At 39.4% G+C, this 19,959-nt stretch overlaps 1 protein-coding gene across 1 annotated transcript in view; it reads left to right on the top strand.

The window, feature by feature from the left end:
* Nucleotides 1-19,959, top strand: part of LOC149563011 (Peptidase M20/M25/M40 family protein) — an 88,265-nt gene that overhangs the window by 43,119 nt on the left and 25,187 nt on the right. Inside the window, exon 5 of the mRNA XM_089826453.1 lies at nucleotides 13,153-13,210. Within this exon, the coding sequence (XP_089682579.1) occupies nucleotides 13,153-13,210 (58 nt within the window). The remainder of the gene's footprint in view (nucleotides 1-13,152; nucleotides 13,211-19,959) is intronic.

Here is a 19,959-nt window from a genome sequence, read left to right as displayed (position 1 = left end):
AGGCCTTCAGGTCAAGGTTGTCGGAGGGACCTTCCTGTCTTGCACGCACCTTGTTCCTCAGCTGAACATCACAATGGCGAATCATACAGTGACGGAGGACCTTTTCATAGTGGACCTTGCTGACATAGAAGTCATTCTTGGCGTACAGTGGATGGAGACCCTTGATGAATACACCCAGAGTCTCAAATGGATGGACTTCACTTTTTTGGTTGACGAGAAGAAGGTTGTCCTCCGAGGAATGGCAAATGAAGGTCTAAAGGAAGTTTCTGTGCATCGGATGGAGGCAATCTTTCAGCACGATGACGTTGTGTGGGCTGCGCATTGCTTTATCTCGACGAAACCTATGAAGGGACATCGAACACCTCCATAGGATGATGAGCTTGAGGATATTTTAAGAAGACTTGATAAAGTTTTCATGGATATTCCTCATGGCATACCACCTCATCGGGGATTTGAACAAACAATTGAGATGGAATTAGGAGCAAAGCTAGTCATAAACACACTGTACGACCACCCCAAGAAATTCAAAGATGAGATCGAAAGGATGATTCAGGAATTGCTAGAGAAAGGATGGATCCATTCCAGTTCCAACCCATTCGCATCATCTGTAGTGTTGGTCAAAAAGGACGGGACGATGCGCATGTGTGTGGACTACCGTGCGTTGAACAAGAAAACAATAAAGAATAGGTATCCCATTCTAAGGATAGATGAGTTGTTGGATGAACTGCATGGCACAATCTATTTTTCAAAAATAGATCTCTGTTCCGGATACCATTAGATCCGAATGAGGGAAGAAGATGTGGAGAAAATGGCTTTCTGTTGCCACTATGGACATTATGAGTTCCTGGTCATGCTGTTCGGATTGACCAATGCACCTACTACATTTCAATCATGCATGAATTGCATCTTCAACAAACAATTGCGTAAGTATCTATTGGTATTCTTTGATGATGTTATTTATAGCAGGACATGGGAGGAGCACTTGAAGCATTTGAATGAAGTTCTAAGTATCATGGAGGAATAGTCCTTGTTTGCCAAGCAGTCCAAATGTGAGTTTGGTATGACAGAGATATTGTACTTGGGGCATGTTGTCAGTAAATATGGGGTTCAAGTGCATCAAGAGAAGATTTAGGCTATCCTCGACTTGCCTACCCCAAAATCACTCACGGATTTGCGAGGATTCTTCGGACTGTGCAGTTACTACAGGAGGTTTGTTAAAGGATTCTTTCAGCTCAGCGCACCTTTAACGGATCTGACGAAGAAGGGGTCATTCCATTGGAGCGAAAAGAAACAACTCACCTTTGATAAGCTGAAAGAGGCCATGAGCACTTGTCCCGTACTTGCACTACTTGATTCCACTCGGCCGTTCATTCTGGAGTGTGACGCGTCCGGGGAAGGCACTAGATCAGTATTGATGCAAGATAGACAACCCATTGCTTATGAGAGCAGAAAGCTTACACCAGTAGAACGCCTATATTCCATCTATGACAAAGAAATGTTGGCCATCGTGCACGCACTAACCAAGTTCTGGCAGTATCTGGTAGGTGCCAAGTTTGTCATCCGTACGGATCACAGCAGTCAGAGATATTTTCTGGAGCAGCAAGACTTGAATGAACGGCAACAAAAATGGGTAACCAAAGTTCAAGCTTTTGATTTTGACATTGAGTATGTGAAAGAGAAAAACAATGTTGTTGTGGGTGCCTTGTCCAGAGAACCCACCATCTGCTCACTAGACCAGATTTCAGTTGATTGGAAAACACATCTACTAGTGGACTATTCCAAGAATACATTTGCTTGTGAAATAATGGATGGCCACACCTGTGATGATCGGTTTAGAGTGGTGGATGATATCATCTACTATAAAGACCGGATATACCTAGTGCCAAAATCCAAATTGAAGTAGAAGATCTTGAAGGAAGCGCACGACTCACCTCTGGTTGGACACCCCGGTTTTCTCAAAACTTATAGAAGTCTTTGGGAGAGGTTTTCATGTAAAGGGCTAAAAGAGGATGTGTTGCAACACGTAAGAGAATGTACGGTTTGGCAACAGAACAAGTCTGAACATACTCTTCTTGCTGGGCTACTACAACCTTTGCCAATTCCCGAACATAAATGGGAAAGTATATCAATGGACTTCATAACAGGTCTTCCGAAGGTGAATGGAAAGGATTGTATCTTCGTGGTGGTTGATAGGTTGACAAAGTATACACATTTCTTTGCCATCCCCTTGGATTTTCAGGCTGCACAAGTTGCTGATCTGTTTTTTAGAGAAGTCTTTCGTCTGCACGGGTTACCTTGAAACATCGTCAGTGATCGGGATGGAAGATTCGTCAGTATCTTATGGACATAATTGTTTCAGATGGCAGGAACAAAATTCTCACCAAGCACGAGTTACCACTCGTAGACAGATAGTCAAACCGAGATTGTGAACAAATGGCTCGAAGGATACCTTCGGAACTACGTCTCGGCACAACGAGCGTGGGTAAAATGGATCCATTTGGGGGAATATTGCAACAATACCACTTATTACATGTCTATCGGGATGACACCATTCAAAGCTTTGTACAGGTATGAACCCCTCTCTTTCATTGACATAGTTTTGGGTGACAGTCGCGCTCCAAGGGCGAAGGATTGGCTTCAGGAGGGACAAGACATACTGAGGAGCTTGAAAGAAAACCTACAATAGGCACAAAATCAACAGAAGATGTATGCTGACAGACGCAGGATAGAGAGGAGTTTTGAAGTGGGGGATCTGGTCTATCTCCAGCTCCAGCCATATCAACAGTCTTCGTTAACGGGAACAAGAAAGGAGAAATTGAAGCCACGATTTTATGGTACCTATCGTGTGGTCTGTCGCATTGGTGAGGTAGCATACAAACTGGAACTTCCGGAGGGGAGCTTTATTCATAATGTCTTCCATGTTTCTTGTCTGAAGAAAGCCATAGGGAAAAATGTCACAGTTGTCGACCTTCCGCCACATAGGGCAAAACGTCACAGTTGCTACCGACCTTCCGCCACTCAATGAAGAAGGGAAGCTCATTTTGGAACTTTCTGAGATTCTCAAAGTACGTGAAAAGACTTTATGGAACCGCACTGTGAAGGAATACTTGGTACACTGGCGACACCTACCATTGGATGGCACAATGTGGGAAGGCGAGCACATTCTCTAGCATCCAGCACTGCAATTGCTTGAGGACGAGCAAATTTTGGGACAGGAGGATTGTAATGTCCCCATCATAAAATAAATGTATTTAATTAAACTTTGTAACGGGCCGATTGATTTAATTTCTTCGTCCCATTTTATTTTTGTGTTTGAAGTTTGTGTCGCCATCGGCTATCTTTGTACACCCTCGGAATGGTTTCTCGACGGGTATTTAAGCACGGCTTGTGGGAAGTCTTAGGTAGGCTTTGGGAATATATTTCTTTGGATTGCAAATTCCTGTTGGAGTTTTGGATTGTTCGCCATTTCGGAAGTGAAAGACCTTCCCTATTTGGTTCGTGCGGTTTTGGTGGGATTCAACCCTCACCCTATTCCATTGTTGCATGTAATTCCTTGTTCGGATTTTGGCAAATTGAAGTATTATCTTCTACAATTACTATTTGCATTCGAGTCTTAGTTATTGTGTGGATTTTATCCAAGATCTATTATGTTTGTGCATGAGTCAGATTGTGTTTTGTATTGAGTCATTCCTTGGCCGTACGGCCTTCACATTCATACACCTTGCCGTACATTAATTGTCACATCAAGAATAGCCTGCCGTACACCCATTATCTCCACACCATACTCCTTCTGTAAGTCACCATACGGCCCTCTCTGAGCCACCATACGGCTTACCCCTTACCCCCCATATGGACTCTTGTGCAAAGAATTCTATATGGACTTCCACCGTACGGATCACAAATGTTCCCTACACCACCATACGGCGTACGGTCAGTCTTCTTGGCATATAGCACACAAGCAAGACTTAATAGCGTACAGATTTCAGCCATACAAACCTCTCTCTCCTTTCATCCCCTCTGATCCATACGGATATACCCGACATTTGGAGTTTGTTCCTCATATACTATACGGATATTGTACACCCTTCCGTGCACCATCAACGCTACTACTCAGTCCTCCTGCCTCCAAACTAGGACTTCAGAATATTACACATAAAAGAGAGCTTTTATCAATTTTAAATTGTTGAGATCCCTCCCCACATATTGAGCTTTGACTCTACTCATTGTGGCAATCTATAACAAAAATGAAAAAAAAACTTCAAAACTATTACAAAAACTTGGAAAAGTTTGAAACTTATATGAAAAACTTGAAATAATTATGAAAAAACTAAAGAATATAGTTAAAATGCATACCTTCAACGCTCAAATCTGTCTTTAGGATGGAATTTGTCACACTGCAATCAATCTTCAGCGAATTCAATTGCCACACTTCAAACTTGCAAAATGTAGAGAGCAAAATGAGAGAGCAAATCAGTATGAAATGTGTTTGTGAAGACCAAATAAGGTTTGTTTTAGGGTTAGAGCAAAAAAACACAATAAAAATATTGTCTTTGAAGTTTGGACCCACTTTTTTAGTTTTACCCCTATAGTTTGCATAGATCCATGTCGGATTCCCCTGGGTTTGTGGGTTGAATGACAGGTTTGGGTCGGATTTGCGCAGGGTCTTGATTTGACCCTATGGTCCACTTGGATTCGCTATCTACAGATCTGGATGGAGCCATAGGGTCAAATCCGGATCATGCGTGGACTCGGGATACACTGGTCCGCAAATCCAAACCCGGATCTGTTTCATGGGTCAGATCTGCGAATTCAATAATGTAGAAAATAACCTATGCAAGTTTTGGATATATTAAGGTAGGCCTTGAAGGGTACTCAAAACTGCTTTCCTTTGTTGAGATTAGGAATGAGTTAAAAGTTATTCTTGGTTTAGGAGGGTTACATGGCTACTAGTAGGTGACTTATGTTGTGACTAGTAACTAAAAATTGACATCCTTGCTTGGTTGGACCTAATAAGTTGTCAATAGCCCTATGGAGTCAGTGTTAATTATTAGACAAACTTTTGAGTCCATATCCACAAGGTGTGCCATGTCAGCAAGGTCTTAAGAGTGGAGGAGGAATAGGTGAGTTGGGAGGAAGATCTCCATGTTTGGGCTTTTGAAACATTGAATGTGAAGTTGTTTAAGACCTTTCCTCCTGCTTTGCATCGATGTCATCATGGCATTATCTAACATCTCCTCAAAGGAAGATCATATGCTTCAAAGAACATTTTATGGTTCTTGAGAGAACTTGCATAATACCAACCTTGTAATCCATAATCAAGAGTACTCAAATTGGTTTGTTGTATATTATAGCTGCAATAGAGATCTTTACCTCTAATATTACTATATGTTGAAATTGAGAAAAGATTTATGATGATATTTCCAAGTGAGCATGCCATGGCATCCAAGGTGTACCAGCCTACTCGGTATCTCGCACTAAATATCGATCATTTTATTATATGAAGAGTCATGAAACATGCAAAGAGACATGCGTTTGGAAATATGAAGAGACTCATATTTGGCAAATGAAGAGACCTTTAGTTATGATATGAAGAGTCTCCCAATTCTATATATATATATATATATATGTTTGCTTTGTGTCATAAGCAATTTGTATCAAGTTGAAAGCATTGTACTTTGATATTAATTATTTTAATAAAAGAGATATTTTTCTGATGTGGTTGGGTTTTTCCCTCAAGTTGAACGGTTTTCCCCGGATAATTTTTTGTGTCTTTTTCTTCTTCTTTTGTTTATCTATATTTCTGGGCAAACCATTTACATGGTATTAAATCCAGGTTAGATAACAACAATAAGGGAGTTTTTCTTGTTCTCTAGTTCATATATGTGTTGTAGATTGCATAAATTTTTAATAGGCAATATGTATGCGATGAAGGTTGGTGGCAGCCTGATAGCCTGGTTCACTTTCAATATTGGTTCTCTTTTGGTTCTGTTTATTTTTCTAAAAGTTGTTATTTGTTGATTCTCTTTTGGTATGACTTATATGCTGCTGTGCACTCCTTTTAGATTGTTCTGTTGGAAGAGCTCTCTGTTTTGAACTTTCATGCATTCTATCTTCTTCTGGCTATACATATATGTCGTCAAGCTCCTAATTTTTCTTTTCTTACACAACAATCTTTGTAGTTTGTACTGTCCATGATCATTTTGTTGTGATTATCATTTATGGTTGTCGATATTTATCATTTGTTTGGTTCATCATATTCATGATCGGATGTCGCCCTTTCTGTCTGTGCCTTTTCTGTCATTTGAACATATATTCATTCTGCTGCTAATCCTGTTCATGTTCATGGATTTCTTGAGGCTATTTCTGTAGCAGACTATTGTTTCCATAAGATCTTTGTGTATCCTTCGTTGCTGGCTTCTATTCGATTCCTTTTGCTATCATATGCTGTATTGCCATGTTGCCTTAATCTCTCATAGCAGTATTGTGGATTTTTGATTATGCGTGGGTTGTTTTGGCTTCTTCTGGTACTGTTTATATAAATTGTGTCTTATTATGTTTGGCTGATGATGTTTTATCTCTCTAGACATCCTAGTAAGCAGTCACTTCCCTGCTGACAGCTGTCCAGTGGACGTATTGTGAAAGTCATCAGTTTTGTTAAAGATTTCATTCATGACTTTCAACCTCTCTCTCTCTCTCTCTCTCTCTCTCTCTCTCTCTTCATTCTTTTGTATAGTTATTTTGTTATGGCATGCATATAGCAAACTAAGAGGTGTCGGGAGTTATCGGGCTATGGTCTGTGTTCTGTAGGATTGTTGTTATATATGCATCTCCTTAGTAATTTTTTTAAAGTTATATTTTTATTTCTGCCAACTGGTCATTTGCCATATTGATGTCTTTATTACTTGATGGCATCATGTTGCCAAGTCACCAAGCCACCGTCTTTTTTCTTTTTTGGCATCGTGTGTGTGATGCATCGTTGTTGGGAACTCCTAATTGGAACCATTTGTCGTTGTTTAATCTGGCCTTCTTGTTTAGTCAGTTTTTGTGAATACTTAGCGTCTTTATGTCTAGTTGTTACTCTTTGTGATTTATTATTATTAATCTGTGCATGGGAAAAGCTTCTACAGGGATATCAATGTCTTTGAGTCTTTTACATTTGCTTTAGCATACTCAATGTTTTAGAAGTATTAGCATTGATAACATAAGCATATTATATTTAATGTTTCTTCATAGTTTAAAAAAAGAAAAGAAAATCTTTATATGGTATTGGTTGCAGATGTTGATGATTGGTTGAATGAACAACCCTTCAAATAAGATGTTTTTTCTTTTTGGTGCCATCTGCTATGATTGTATCATGTTCTGGAATCATAGGAGAGACTCATTTTCTATTAGTGTTTTTTGATAATTGTGTGAGGTTGAATCGGGTATTGCTTTGAGAATATTTTGGTGTGCTGTGAATATATTCACGTGTTGTATTGAAGAACAATCAGGTCTATGATCGTAATTAGTTATAAATGTGCATAATCATCTGCAGGATTGTAGTGAATTCATTCTTAGGATCATTGCATTCAGTTTTGCTGAGAATACATAATCTTTCAGCGTGAGAATGTTTTGTTGTAGAGCTGAGTTCTTGTGCATCCAGACAACAGAGAGTTAAGTATTCTACAATTATATCTTGAATATTGACTACGTATTTTTGCCATAGCACTGGGAATACTATTTGCTTTTAGCATTGATCTCTATGTATTTCTTCATGTTAGATTGATTCTATGAGTTATTGTTACTCCCTCATGGTTGCAAGACAAGAAACAATGGGATAATGAGAGATCATATGCAGAATCATGCAAACTGTAGAAATGAACATGAGGACACTGCTCGTAGTCATGGACTGAATTAATGATACACATCTTCATTAAAAGAGAAACATCATATATAGGAAATGATATTCAGAGGGAGATGCCTAATTCTTTGCAAGCTTTTGTGGCAGTGTGATTGCTAAAGCTCCTTGTTTGATCAACTTGGAATCAACTATCTTATTGTGGTAACCAAAGCAATAAGAATATTGCTCCTGCTGAATGGGAGTCTTTGCTGAGAAAGAATCTCAACGATTCTTATACATATTGTTAATGCATTCTTCTTTGGGAGAAGTCTGAGGTGAAAGCCCTTGTTACACCCTCTATGATTAGGCATGGTGAAAATGCATTCTTCTCTGGGAGAAGTCTGAGGTGAAGGCCCTCCTTCCACCCTTTGCAAGTAGGCATGGTTATTCTTCTTTGGGAGAAGTTTGAGGTGAAAGCCCTCATTCCCCCCTTTGCGAGTAGGCATGGTGGAAATGCATTCTTCTTTGGGAGAAGTCCGTGGTGGAAGCCCTCTTTCCACTCTCTACGAGTAGGTATGGTGGATCCACTCTATTTGAGTAGGCATGGTGGAAGTCATGCGTATGACTCCATGACCTTATCGTATGCTTTTATGAAGTGTTTGTGGTGAACAATGTTATGTTGAGATAACAATGTTTTATTGAAATAATCTGTGATGCAAATTTGTAATTGAAATTTTTGGTTGTAGTTATGTGTCTACCATACTAAAGATCTCTCTCTTGCGAAGAGGGGTGTTGAGGATTATAGATGCAATAGAGATCATTACCTCTGATATTAGTATATGTGGAAATTGAAAAAAGATTTGTGATGATATATTCAACTGAGCATTACATGGCATCCAAAGCGTACTAGGTGTCTCACTCTAAATATCTGATATTTTATTATATGAAGAGTCATGCTGCATGCAAAGAGACATTCATTTGGAAATATGAAGAGGCTCATATTTGGCAAATGAGGAGACCTTCAATTATGACATGAAGAGTCTCAATTCAATATATATGTATGTGTGTGTGTATATGTATATGTATGTTTGCTTTGTGCCATAAACAATTTGTAACAGGTTGAAAGCATTGTACTTGGACATTTATTATTTTAAGTAAAGAGATATTTTTTTGGTGTGGCTGGGTTTTTCCCCTTAATTTGAAGGGTTCTCTCGGGATAAATTGTTGTGTTTAATGTGTCTTTTTGTTCTTCTTTTGTTTATTGCTGTTTATCTTTATTTTTGGGCAAACTATTAACATGGTTCACCCTAAAATTCCCAACTAAGGTTGGCATTGTGCTCGAAAATGGAAATTTAACTCAGTCTCTTGATTTAGATTTTGTAGAGATATTAGATTTCAAAAGATAAATAAATATATAATCAAGTTACGAATCAGAATAGTCATATAGTATATGTGGGATTCTTTTAAGGCCTTATCCAAATTATGAAGCCAATGAGATCATACAAGGAACCTTTGTTGATGTGTAGCTAGGTTGAATCCCTTTTGGGGCTGACTTAGTACACTGCTGATTTGCTTGTTGGCCATAGCCATGTTGCTAACGAACTTTGTCATATCAATCCTTATTTGGGTTTGTCCCTATTTGGGTTTGCCGATAATGCATTCTTCTCCAGGAGAAGTTTGAGGTGAAAGTCCCCATCCCGATCTTTGGGATTAGGTATGGTGGATCCAGCCTATGCAAGTAGGTTTTGTGGAGATGCATTAATCTTTGGGAGAAATTTGAGGTGAAAGCCCTTGTTCCACCTTCTCCGAGTAGGCATGGTAGAGATGCATTCTTCTCTAGGAGAAGTTTGAGGTGAAAGCCCTTGTTCCACCCTCTAGGAGTAGGCATGGTGAAGATGCATTCTTCTTTGGGAGAAGTTTGGTGAAAGCCCTCGTCCCACCTTCTGTGAGTAGGTATGGTGGATTCATCCTCTGCGAGTTTGCATGGTGGATATCATGGAAGAAATTTGATGATGTAGCACATTTGTTTATTCATCCTCTAGGAGTATCCATGGTGAATGTCGTCACATTTTTGTGATGAGCACTTGTGTTTCCATTCATGTAAGTAGCCATGATGGATTCATCCTCTAGGAGTAGCCATGGCTTTTGCATTTACTTGCATTTTCATAGGAGTAGCCATGATGGTTTCACTATGTAACACAGATATTGAGAAGGAACCCTCCCTAGCTAAGAGGGTGTTGATGTATAGCTAGGTTGGTTCCCTTCTAGGGCTGACTTAATACACCTAATGGCTGATTGGCTTGTCAGCCTTAGCCATGTTGCTAATGAACTTTGTCTTATCAATCCTTATTTGGGTCTAGCACTATTTGGGCAATTCATGTAACTTCCAATTATGTAATTGGGAAAGATCTGTTATATTTGGCAAGATAACTTGTAATTAAAGGGTATGATCCTATTCTTGGTGCCAAAACTACAAGGCCGATTGGAGGTCTATTAGGAGGCATTGATTTGTATATATGCAAGGCCATTCTTGCATCAATAGTAATGAATTTTGTGATGTACATAATATGTTGTGTGCTCGAGGGTGATGATAAGAGTTTATCATCTATGGTTGGGAAGGCAACATATCTAATGGTTTGCTTGTGGTTAACAAGCACTACCACAAAGTCAACAACCTTGAGCCTATCAATTGAGTTTGGGGGAGCAAATACACATCCATCGTTCGACCTCCTAAGTGGCACAAAATACATTTGTCATAACAGCTTGAACTTGGCACAGGAGTACATCCATTGTATTGACCTCCCAAGAGACACAATGGTATATCCATTATTCAACCTCCTATCTAACTAGAATGGAACATTTGGCTACTTGCCTTCCTTTTATGCCCACATCTCCCCATCCATAACAAACTGGCAGATTGGATGAAGCTTTGAAGAAATCTTTACATCTCTTCTATCGTGCATATGCAGAAGTATAACAAGAACAACAATATATTTATAGATAGATATAAGTCATAATATTTGTAAAGGTCTTGTAATAGAAAACCAAACAAAGATGGTCTACAAATAAGCCATCATGATAGTCATAGGAAACATCAAATAATAGTGGTATTAGAAGAGGGATCATAGAGTTCTATGCAGAGTATAGTACGTATCATAGTGTTCTAAGAAGCCATGGATATGATAGTAATTAACTTGTTATATATGAAATGCCATTCATAGTCTATTGATAGTACGATCTGTAGAGCTCATAATCTCAAATGATTGTCATGCCAAGTGAACCCAAGTCAAATGACCTACAAGAAGATAGTCTTCTAGCATGGATGATGATAATATTCATAGTTTACAGAGTTTCCTAACCGAGGGACATGAGGACAAATTTCGTGGATGGGGGGGACCGAGGACCTAAATTTGGCCATGACAAGGGGACAACAATGGTGCAGTGATCGGGGGGTGGCACTAATACACCAATTGAAGTGAATTGGAATCTTTGAGTCAATCTGCTATATAATGTCTTTTCAAATGCCTCATGAACCACAAACTGATTTCTTCAGTTGAAAGTTGCAATTAGTATGTAATGGAATGTGTTATATAGGAAGTACCTTGGCAGAATTGTTGACAAAGGTAGTTGAAGTGGTGGTTCTCTTGGGGGACATCTCCCCAAAGTCCCCAAGTCTTGGAAATGCCCCCCTATAAGGGATGTGGGTTTTGTTTGGGGAGGGGAAGAGGTTGGGATATGTCCCCATGGAACACATGATATTTTATCAATGATCAATGATGGCTGACTGTTGACTCTAGACATCATTATCTTTTAACTTTATAGTTTAATATATATTATGACATTTGAATTTGACTATTGAATGGTGATGTATTTTGAACTTTATTACTGCTGCAGATATGTATATATTTCTGATTTTTATATGTTTTTGTATGAATGAAGCCAAACTGAACCCAACCCCCAAATTGTTTTGGCCTAACCCTGTGAACCAAGTACTCAAACCCAGACCCAAGCCCGAGCAGGATCTGACAACTTAGGTTTTGGGTCTAGGGCTCCTCTTTCTCTAGTTCTTTCTTTAGTATATGCTGTGCAATCCAGCACCCTTGACCTAATATTGGACATTTGTGGAGGTTGCTATAATTTCTTTCTGACTGCCTTGATCACTTGTCCATTTCTTTGGGCAACTACACCATGGCAGAAATTTCTATTAAATAAAATTTTCTGTGCTTATTTGAGCGTTATCTTATGGTCTAAACTTCAGTTCTTTCAACTAATGTTTCTGGCTGTTATGATTTCTTTGAATTTTCCAGTCCTTGTGGGATGCTTAAATGGACATAAATAGAGCTGAGTCTTATTTGTGAGGTTTCCAGTGCTCTTCAAATATGACATGCTAGTTCCCTTGGCATCTACAAACACCATCTGACATCGCTGCTAGAACAGAAAGGCCTCATTTGCTTTGGTATTTGGTATCATACCTAATTTCCTGTTGCTTTGCACACATAGTAAAGTAGCATCACCCAATTTTCCAAGGACTATTTCCCATTGTTTTGCATGGTTTTGTGATCCAAGACCATCTAAGGTGGGAGGGAATGGTGTGGAGATATCTGCATGCTGTCAAACAACTTTGACATAGTGACTGCTTTGAATAGATGAACGTTTGGGAAGCCAACCCTTTTAGCTTCAAGTGGCTTAACATTTTCTAAACTGATTTTCAGTTAACATACAATCTTTCTAGTCTTGATATCAAATGCGATTATGTGTTGTGTTGAGGCAGAAATAACCATAAAATTATCCTCCCATGAGTTATAGTGCCCAAGAAATGCTCAAAATCAAGTGTAGATTATTCAAGTAATGAAAGATATGCTAGATGGCTTGCACGATGTCTATTCCTCTCCATCTTGCTGGAATGTATTGGATCGTAATCCCTTTAATAATGTATGAGTATTTTGACTATTTGTATGCACTGGTCTTATAGTACAAATTATGATTAGTCTATAAATATTAAAAACTCATAGCCATGATCTCAAATGCAGTTCATAACTTATATCAAGTGTCCATTAGTTTCTAACTTCTGTCCATAATTAATGTATTTAAGTTATGGAAATTGATCAGGATTTGGGTTTATGCTGCTCTAGTTGCATTATATATGGTTCTATAAAGCTCACACTTAAAACAATGAGACACTTTTTCCTGAGCCAGGATTTGAAGTTCACCCATATGACAATGAAAATGTTCTTCTATTAAATGTTTGATCTGTTTTTGTGGAAAATAGAATCAAAATGCATCATATACTTAGTCTTTGATTATCTGATCATGATATGCAAAAAATCTTGCAGATCCTGGGGGTGGTATCAATCAAATTCCAGGAAAATGTACCATATCGGGAGATGTCAGGTTGAGTAATATATTTCACCATAATACTTATGTTTCAGTCTTTCTCTCGCATATGCATTTTCTTTGAGAGATGTTCTTGCCATTTAATGCACTGCTTTGACTGGCTGAAGTGTTTAAGTGCCCTTGTAATCTACTTTAAATCATTGGGCTGCTATCTAGGAAATGGATTGCACAGCTTACGATAAATGCTTTTTACATACACGTTATAAAGTCATTACAAAATTTAATATTGGATTAATTTGGTTGCCACATTATTATTTATGGAATAATATTGTATTCCTAACTTTTGAGTAGTATATGTTCTGAATGAGATAATATTATGTTCATTGACATCTAAAGCATAGTTAAAAGACTTGGACCTGGCTCAAACTGGGCAAGCTGATTTTTGACCTGGAATTGGATTTGATGTGCATACTTGGAAAAACGAGAAAACTATGATATATTGAGATTAAGGATTTAAATTTGATCACCCTTCAATAAACAAATCAAAATACATTTACAGTATCAAGCAGTTTCAAGAACTGCTTAGAGAAGCTCCTGCAGAGCACATGTGAAGTGTGGTGATTGCAAATAAGGATTTGCACATATTCAGCAACACTGACCACTGCTCTTTTCCACTTAATTTTCCCCTTGCCCTTGAGTGCATTGTTCATGGCATGCACACAATGTGGAGTCTACCGAATCAGCATCATCTCGTTATAATAAGGATATCAAGCATCATGAAATAGGATGCAATTGGCGAAGAACTTGCCAATGGCATTATCTATCTTATCCTTCAACTACACATTAAACACATCACTTATGGGGTTACTTTGCAAGTTTCATTTCTTCCTACCCTTTTCTACATGGCCAACGACACTAGAAGAACCTAGCATCACTCCTCTTGTCCTCTAAGTATGACCGAAACTGCAGTTGGATTTGATGAGCCTATGACCTCCTATTAGGCAATGGAGTAGGCATAGTTGTAGCTAAAGCGTCATCCAGAATACTCCAAAGTTTGTTTAACTCAACTGTATATCCAAGGTTCTTCAGTTCATCCAAAAAAGCACATCTTTCCACACCTTTCCTGGAATAAAATGAAGGTGTGCATTAACATTGGTAATGCTGCCATACCGTTCTAGACCATAGAAGTTGCATTTCCTCCTCCTTGTGCCACCACTCGACCCCCACAGGTAGACTACTAATTCAAGCGCCGATCTAATTATCTTTAAAATTAACTCTTAAAATACATAACATATAACTGCAGAAACGGAAGAGAAGTAAATAACATCAATCAACCACACATGCAACCCACATAACGGACAGATTTTAGAATATGAAAACGCTCAAATAGAGAAAGAAAATAATGGTAGAGATGACACCCACAAGCCCTTTACTGCAGTAAAAAGGTTTGCCCTATTAGGAGCTACAAATACCCTTTCTGGGGGTTCACCTTGTTAGGAGTGATTTGTACACTGTTAGGAGTACACCAAAGATCTATTGGGGTCTACCTTACTAGAGGATTTAGAACTCGTGAGAGTCCACCTTGTTAAATGATGAACACAAAGAGACCTGTTAGACTCTACCCAATTAAGGGATTTTCCTTGATGCAACTGTTAAGGAACAACAAGTCGAATGATCTGTAAGTAGCACTGCTTGCCTGTTAGATCCAATCAACTCTATCCGCAATAATAGTGTCCAGTGCTCACTATTTGCTTCACATCTTGATCGCAACCTTTGTAATCACGAAGTTCTCTTGCCACAATCAATAACTTTCTCTCAGAACAACATCATACAAATACATAGTCCTAATGCCACTTTATGTAATGGGCACCCATGAATTCCCCAAAAAAACTAAACCAACTGCTGAAAGGAATTATGTCAAACAGTTTGCATTCAACTTCTTATTTCTCCGTTTAATGTTTAAACCCCTTATAACTTCGGAAATTAAACGTGTATTTGTTTGTTGTGTTTTGTGCATGGAATAGGAATCATACAACATAAACAAGAAAGAAACTACAATAATATGCAAAGTGGACAATGAACCGCTGCCAGTAAAATGTTATTTTCAGAATTTAATTAAATCAAATACATGGCAGATTATCAACTCACTAATTACTCCAATTTCATTGGTATAATACTCCAGCCCATGCTTTCGAACTTGCTGCTACAGTGATGTGAATAGTACCGTGTGAATAGTGCCGTGTGAATAGTGCTGCGTGAATAGTGCTGCGTGAATAGTGCCGCATGAACAGTGCTGCTACAGTGCTTTGTCTTTCAAACAGTCCACTACCTTCATAAAATCATTCCCTCAAAGCGGCATATGTGTCGGACAAGTAGTGAAGAAGATATGAACAAAATATCAAATCCGCCTGTAGTTGGAAATGCAACCAAATTGCTTGATAGCGAAGCTGATAGCAATGGATTCCAAAGGCCAAACCCCAAGGGAATGACGTCTAGAATGTCACAAGAGAGAATATATGTCCTCTAATGCCAAGAACGGATCTACAACCCACACACCAATTTCTTATCATATTCAACATGCTGAACAAGGGCCACAAGCTCTCCTTGTTAGTTCTACTTCATAGGGTCGACCCACTTTTCACAAGCAATGTGGGATAAAGTGTTTTAAAATAAAATAAAATAACACCTTATCTCTCCATTGGGCTTCCCTTTTCCAACACACAACCCAACATGAATAATATTAAAGTAACACTTCATTATTTTTGCATTCAATTTAAATGATACTATAATAAACTTCAGGCAGTAAAATAAAATAGTAATTGGGCTCGGAATAATTTGAGTGATAGCTCCTCGGAAAGCTCTCGTCGAGTAGCATGAAACCCAATCACTAATTCTGACATCGCCCATGCCTGCTGACTTACTAAAAATAGTAAGTTTACCCAACACCATGTAGATCAATTCCATTCTGGCCCGAACTGGAAATGACTAGGCCAAAACATCTCAGGATCCCATTGACCTCTTTGTTAGCCTCTGGGACCATGCAGAGATAGGCTAACGGTCACACAACTGGATAACTGCTAAAGTGGGGACATTATAGTCTGCCCCCCTTGAAATTGCTTGTCCTCAAGCAATCTCAGTCCTATTTGCTGTAACACATGCTCACTCTCCCAAGTAGCATTCTCCTCTGACAGGTCTCTCCATCTGACTAAATATTCTTTAACCACCCTGTTCTGCAAAGTCCTCTCCTTGGTATCTAGAATAACTTCAAGAATCAATACGAGCTTCCCCTCTTCACAATGGTGGCAAATCTGTAGAAGGCACAACTCTCTGACCAATGGCTTTCTTAAGCCTCAACACATGAAACACATTATGCACCTGACTGCCCTTTTGAAGCTCAATCTCATAGGCAACCTCGCCCACCTTGCGAATCACTCTGTAGGGACCATAAAATCTAGGTTTCAACTTCTCTGCTCCGCTCTTCTTGAGTGATGATTGTCTGTATGGTTGTAGCCTCAAATAAACTATATCCCTAACCTCAAAGTTGCGCTTTATCTAGTGCTGATCGACATACAATTTCTATTGATTTCGGGCTACTGTATATTCTCCTTGTGCACCCTCAAAATATCCTGACTATCCTGCAAGAAGTCTTTGGCTTTGGGTACTCTACTATCCCCCAAAACTAGATCCATGAAGCTAGGTGCTTCATAACCATACAGTGCCATGAATGGAGTCATCTTGATGGACATATGATAAGTGGTGTTATAACAGTACTCACCCATATGTAGTCATTTGACCCAAGCTCTCTGTTGTGCAGTCACATAGTTCCTTAGATATCCTTCCACCCATTTATTCACAATCTCTGTTTGCCCATCTGTCTGCGGATGATAACTAGTGCTAGGTGTAAGATCTGTGCCACACAACCCAAACAATTTCTGCCAAAAAGCACTCATAAATTTACTATCCTGATCACTTACAATAAAACTAGGTAGCCCATATAACCTAAATATATCTTTGAAGAAAAGATCGACCACCTGTGTTGTTGTGTAGGTGGATGGAATAGCAAAGAAGTGAGCAAACTTCGTTAGCCGATCAACTACCACATAGATGCAATCTCTCCCTTGTACTTGTGGTAACCTGATGATGAAGTCCATAGAAATACTTTCCCATTTCCTATGCAGAATGGCCAAAGGTTGTAACAACCCTGTAGGATATGTGTGCTCTCCCTTGTTCTGCCGACAAACTGCACACTCCCTAACATGCTTCTGAACAATATCCTTGAGCCCTTTCCATGTGAATTGCTCATGAATCTGCCTGTAGGTCTTAAATACCCCTGGATGTCCAGCTGTAGGTGCATCATGAAATGCCTTTAGTATTACCTCCCTAAATTGTGATGAAGAAATCAAATATATCCTACTAAAGGAACTTGATCGATCCGTCCATCACCACATAACAATCATCTTGTATGGTGCCTGCAATCACTCCAGAAGCCCAAGTGTCCCTCGCATACTCTCAGCTAGAGCACAAATATGAGGTCTCCTAGATAAAGCATCTGCCACCACATTCTTCTTAGCTTTGACAAACTCAATGTCAAAGTCATAAGCTTGCAACTTTGTAATCCACTTCTGTTGTCTATCATTCAAGTCATGCTGGCTCATGAAGTATTTGATTCTATTGTGATTAGTCTCGATAACAAACTTCCCCCCAACTAGGTAGGTCCAAAACTTGGCGAATGCATGCATAATGGCCAACATCTCCCAGTCATAGATGGAATAGCTCCTCTCCACTCCATGGAGCTTCCTACTCTCAAAAGTAATGGGATGCTTCTCCTGCATCAAGACTACCCCAATCCCATCACTTGACGCATCACAATGAAGGTCAAATGGCTTCGTGAAGTCTGGTAGAGCTAATACTGGACATGATGACATCACCTTCTTGAAATGATTGAAGCATCTTTGAGCTACCCCTGTTCATATGAAGGCCCCTTTCCTGGTAAAGTCTGTCAAGGGTGCAACGGTCAGTGAAAATCCCTTAACAAATCTCCTATAAAATCCGCAGAGACCAAAGAACCCCTTAAGCTGTGTGAGGTTCGTAGGAGTAGGTCAATCAACAATAGCTCTAATCTTTTTGGGATCTACATGAATTCCATTTGTGTTGATGATATGCACAAGGTATAGTAACTCATCAAGCCAAATTTGCACTTAGATTACTTAGATTCCTTGGCATTTAGTGAATCTTTCTCCAAAATGGACAACACCATCTCAAGATGTTGTAAATGCTCCTCCCAAGTCTTACTGAAGATCAAGATGTCACCAAAGAAAATTAGGACAAATCTCCTAAACTGCCCCCTAAATACCTGATTCATGGAACTCTGGAACATAGCAGGGGCATTGGTTAGCCCAAATGACATAACCAAAAACTCAAAGTGGCCATAGTGACACCGAAAGGCTGCCTTCTCAATGTCCTCCACCCTCATCCTAATCTAATGATACCCTAACCGTAAATCAATCTTCGTAAAGTAGCAGGCACCATGCAGCTCATCAATCAGCTCATCTATTTGCGGGATGGAATATCTGTTCTTAATGGTCTTCTTATTTATTGCCTTGTAATCAATGTACATGTGCATCATCCCATCCTTCTTCTTTATCAATGCTATTGCTGAAGCAAAGAGACTCTTACTAGGCCCGATATGCCCCATCTCCAACAAATCCTTAATCGTCTTCTCTATCTTATCCTTGTGTTTCTTAGGATGACGATAGGGAGTAATCATAAATGGTTTGGCTCCCTCCTCAAGCTAAATAACATGCTCTATCCCTTTGTCAGGAGGAACCCCATGCGGAATCTCGCCAAAAACTTTAGCATGCCTATCAAGTATCTCCTGGATATCTAGTGGATGACTCTTCACTTGTGGCTCATGTGAGGCTGACATAGTGAAGCATTCTGCCGCCCACTCTACATCATCATGCCGAAACAGTCTCTGCATTCTCCTCAAGGAGATTACTTTGCAACTCCCATCTGAAAGTCCTCTAAGTACAATAGTTTTGCCCTCATGCTGGAACCTCATCTCCAATTTTGCTAGGTTGAGTGTGAACTCAACTAGCGAGGCCATCCATGTCATGTCAAGGATGACATCATAATCTCCCATGTCTACTGCATAGAACTCATCCTCCAACTCATAGCCATCTCCAAACCTTATATGAAGGTTAGATATCTTCTGAGTGCATAATAATTTGTCACCGTTCGCCACCATGACTCTAAACCCATCTATGGAATTATGTATAGCCTTAGTGTTAATGAGTGAGATCACTTTTTGCCCTTGGATAGTACCCCTAACCTTAAATGTGATTGCCTTCTAAGCCCCCGTTAATCGTGCCAATGACTTCTCATCCTTAGGAATGTTGCTTTCCTCTGTAGTGCTACACTCGTCTGAATTATAGTGCTGATCCTCCTTTGACTGTGATTCCTCTGCTGAGAAATACTCCATTTGATTTGCCTTAGCCTTGAGAGGACACTTATGAGATAATTCCCAAGGCTCTCTATAATGAAAACATAGCTTCTTCCTCCTCAACTCATTCAGGGTGTCATTATCCAACTTATTATCCCTTTTTGGTTGAGTATCTCGGTGAAAGTGTTTTTTGTCCTTTTCCTTATCCTTCTTCGCATGTGAATCCCTAGGCTGAAATTTGCTCCTAAAAGAGGAAGGTGCTAAGTCACGAGCCTTCTTAGTAGCCTCTTGTAATGTAGCGGGGTCATGCCCCTTGACCCAACCCCTCAAGGGATCTGAGAGTCCATCCATAAACAACACTACT

Source organism: Cupressus sempervirens, chromosome 4 (genome assembly GCF_028749045.1).
Source record: "Cupressus sempervirens isolate cs-2001-9-10 chromosome 4, ASM2874904v1, whole genome shotgun sequence".
NCBI lineage: Eukaryota > Viridiplantae > Streptophyta > Pinopsida > Cupressales > Cupressaceae > Cupressus > Cupressus sempervirens.
Note: the sequence above shows the minus strand (reverse complement) of the source record. Positions and strands in the feature narration are given on the sequence as shown.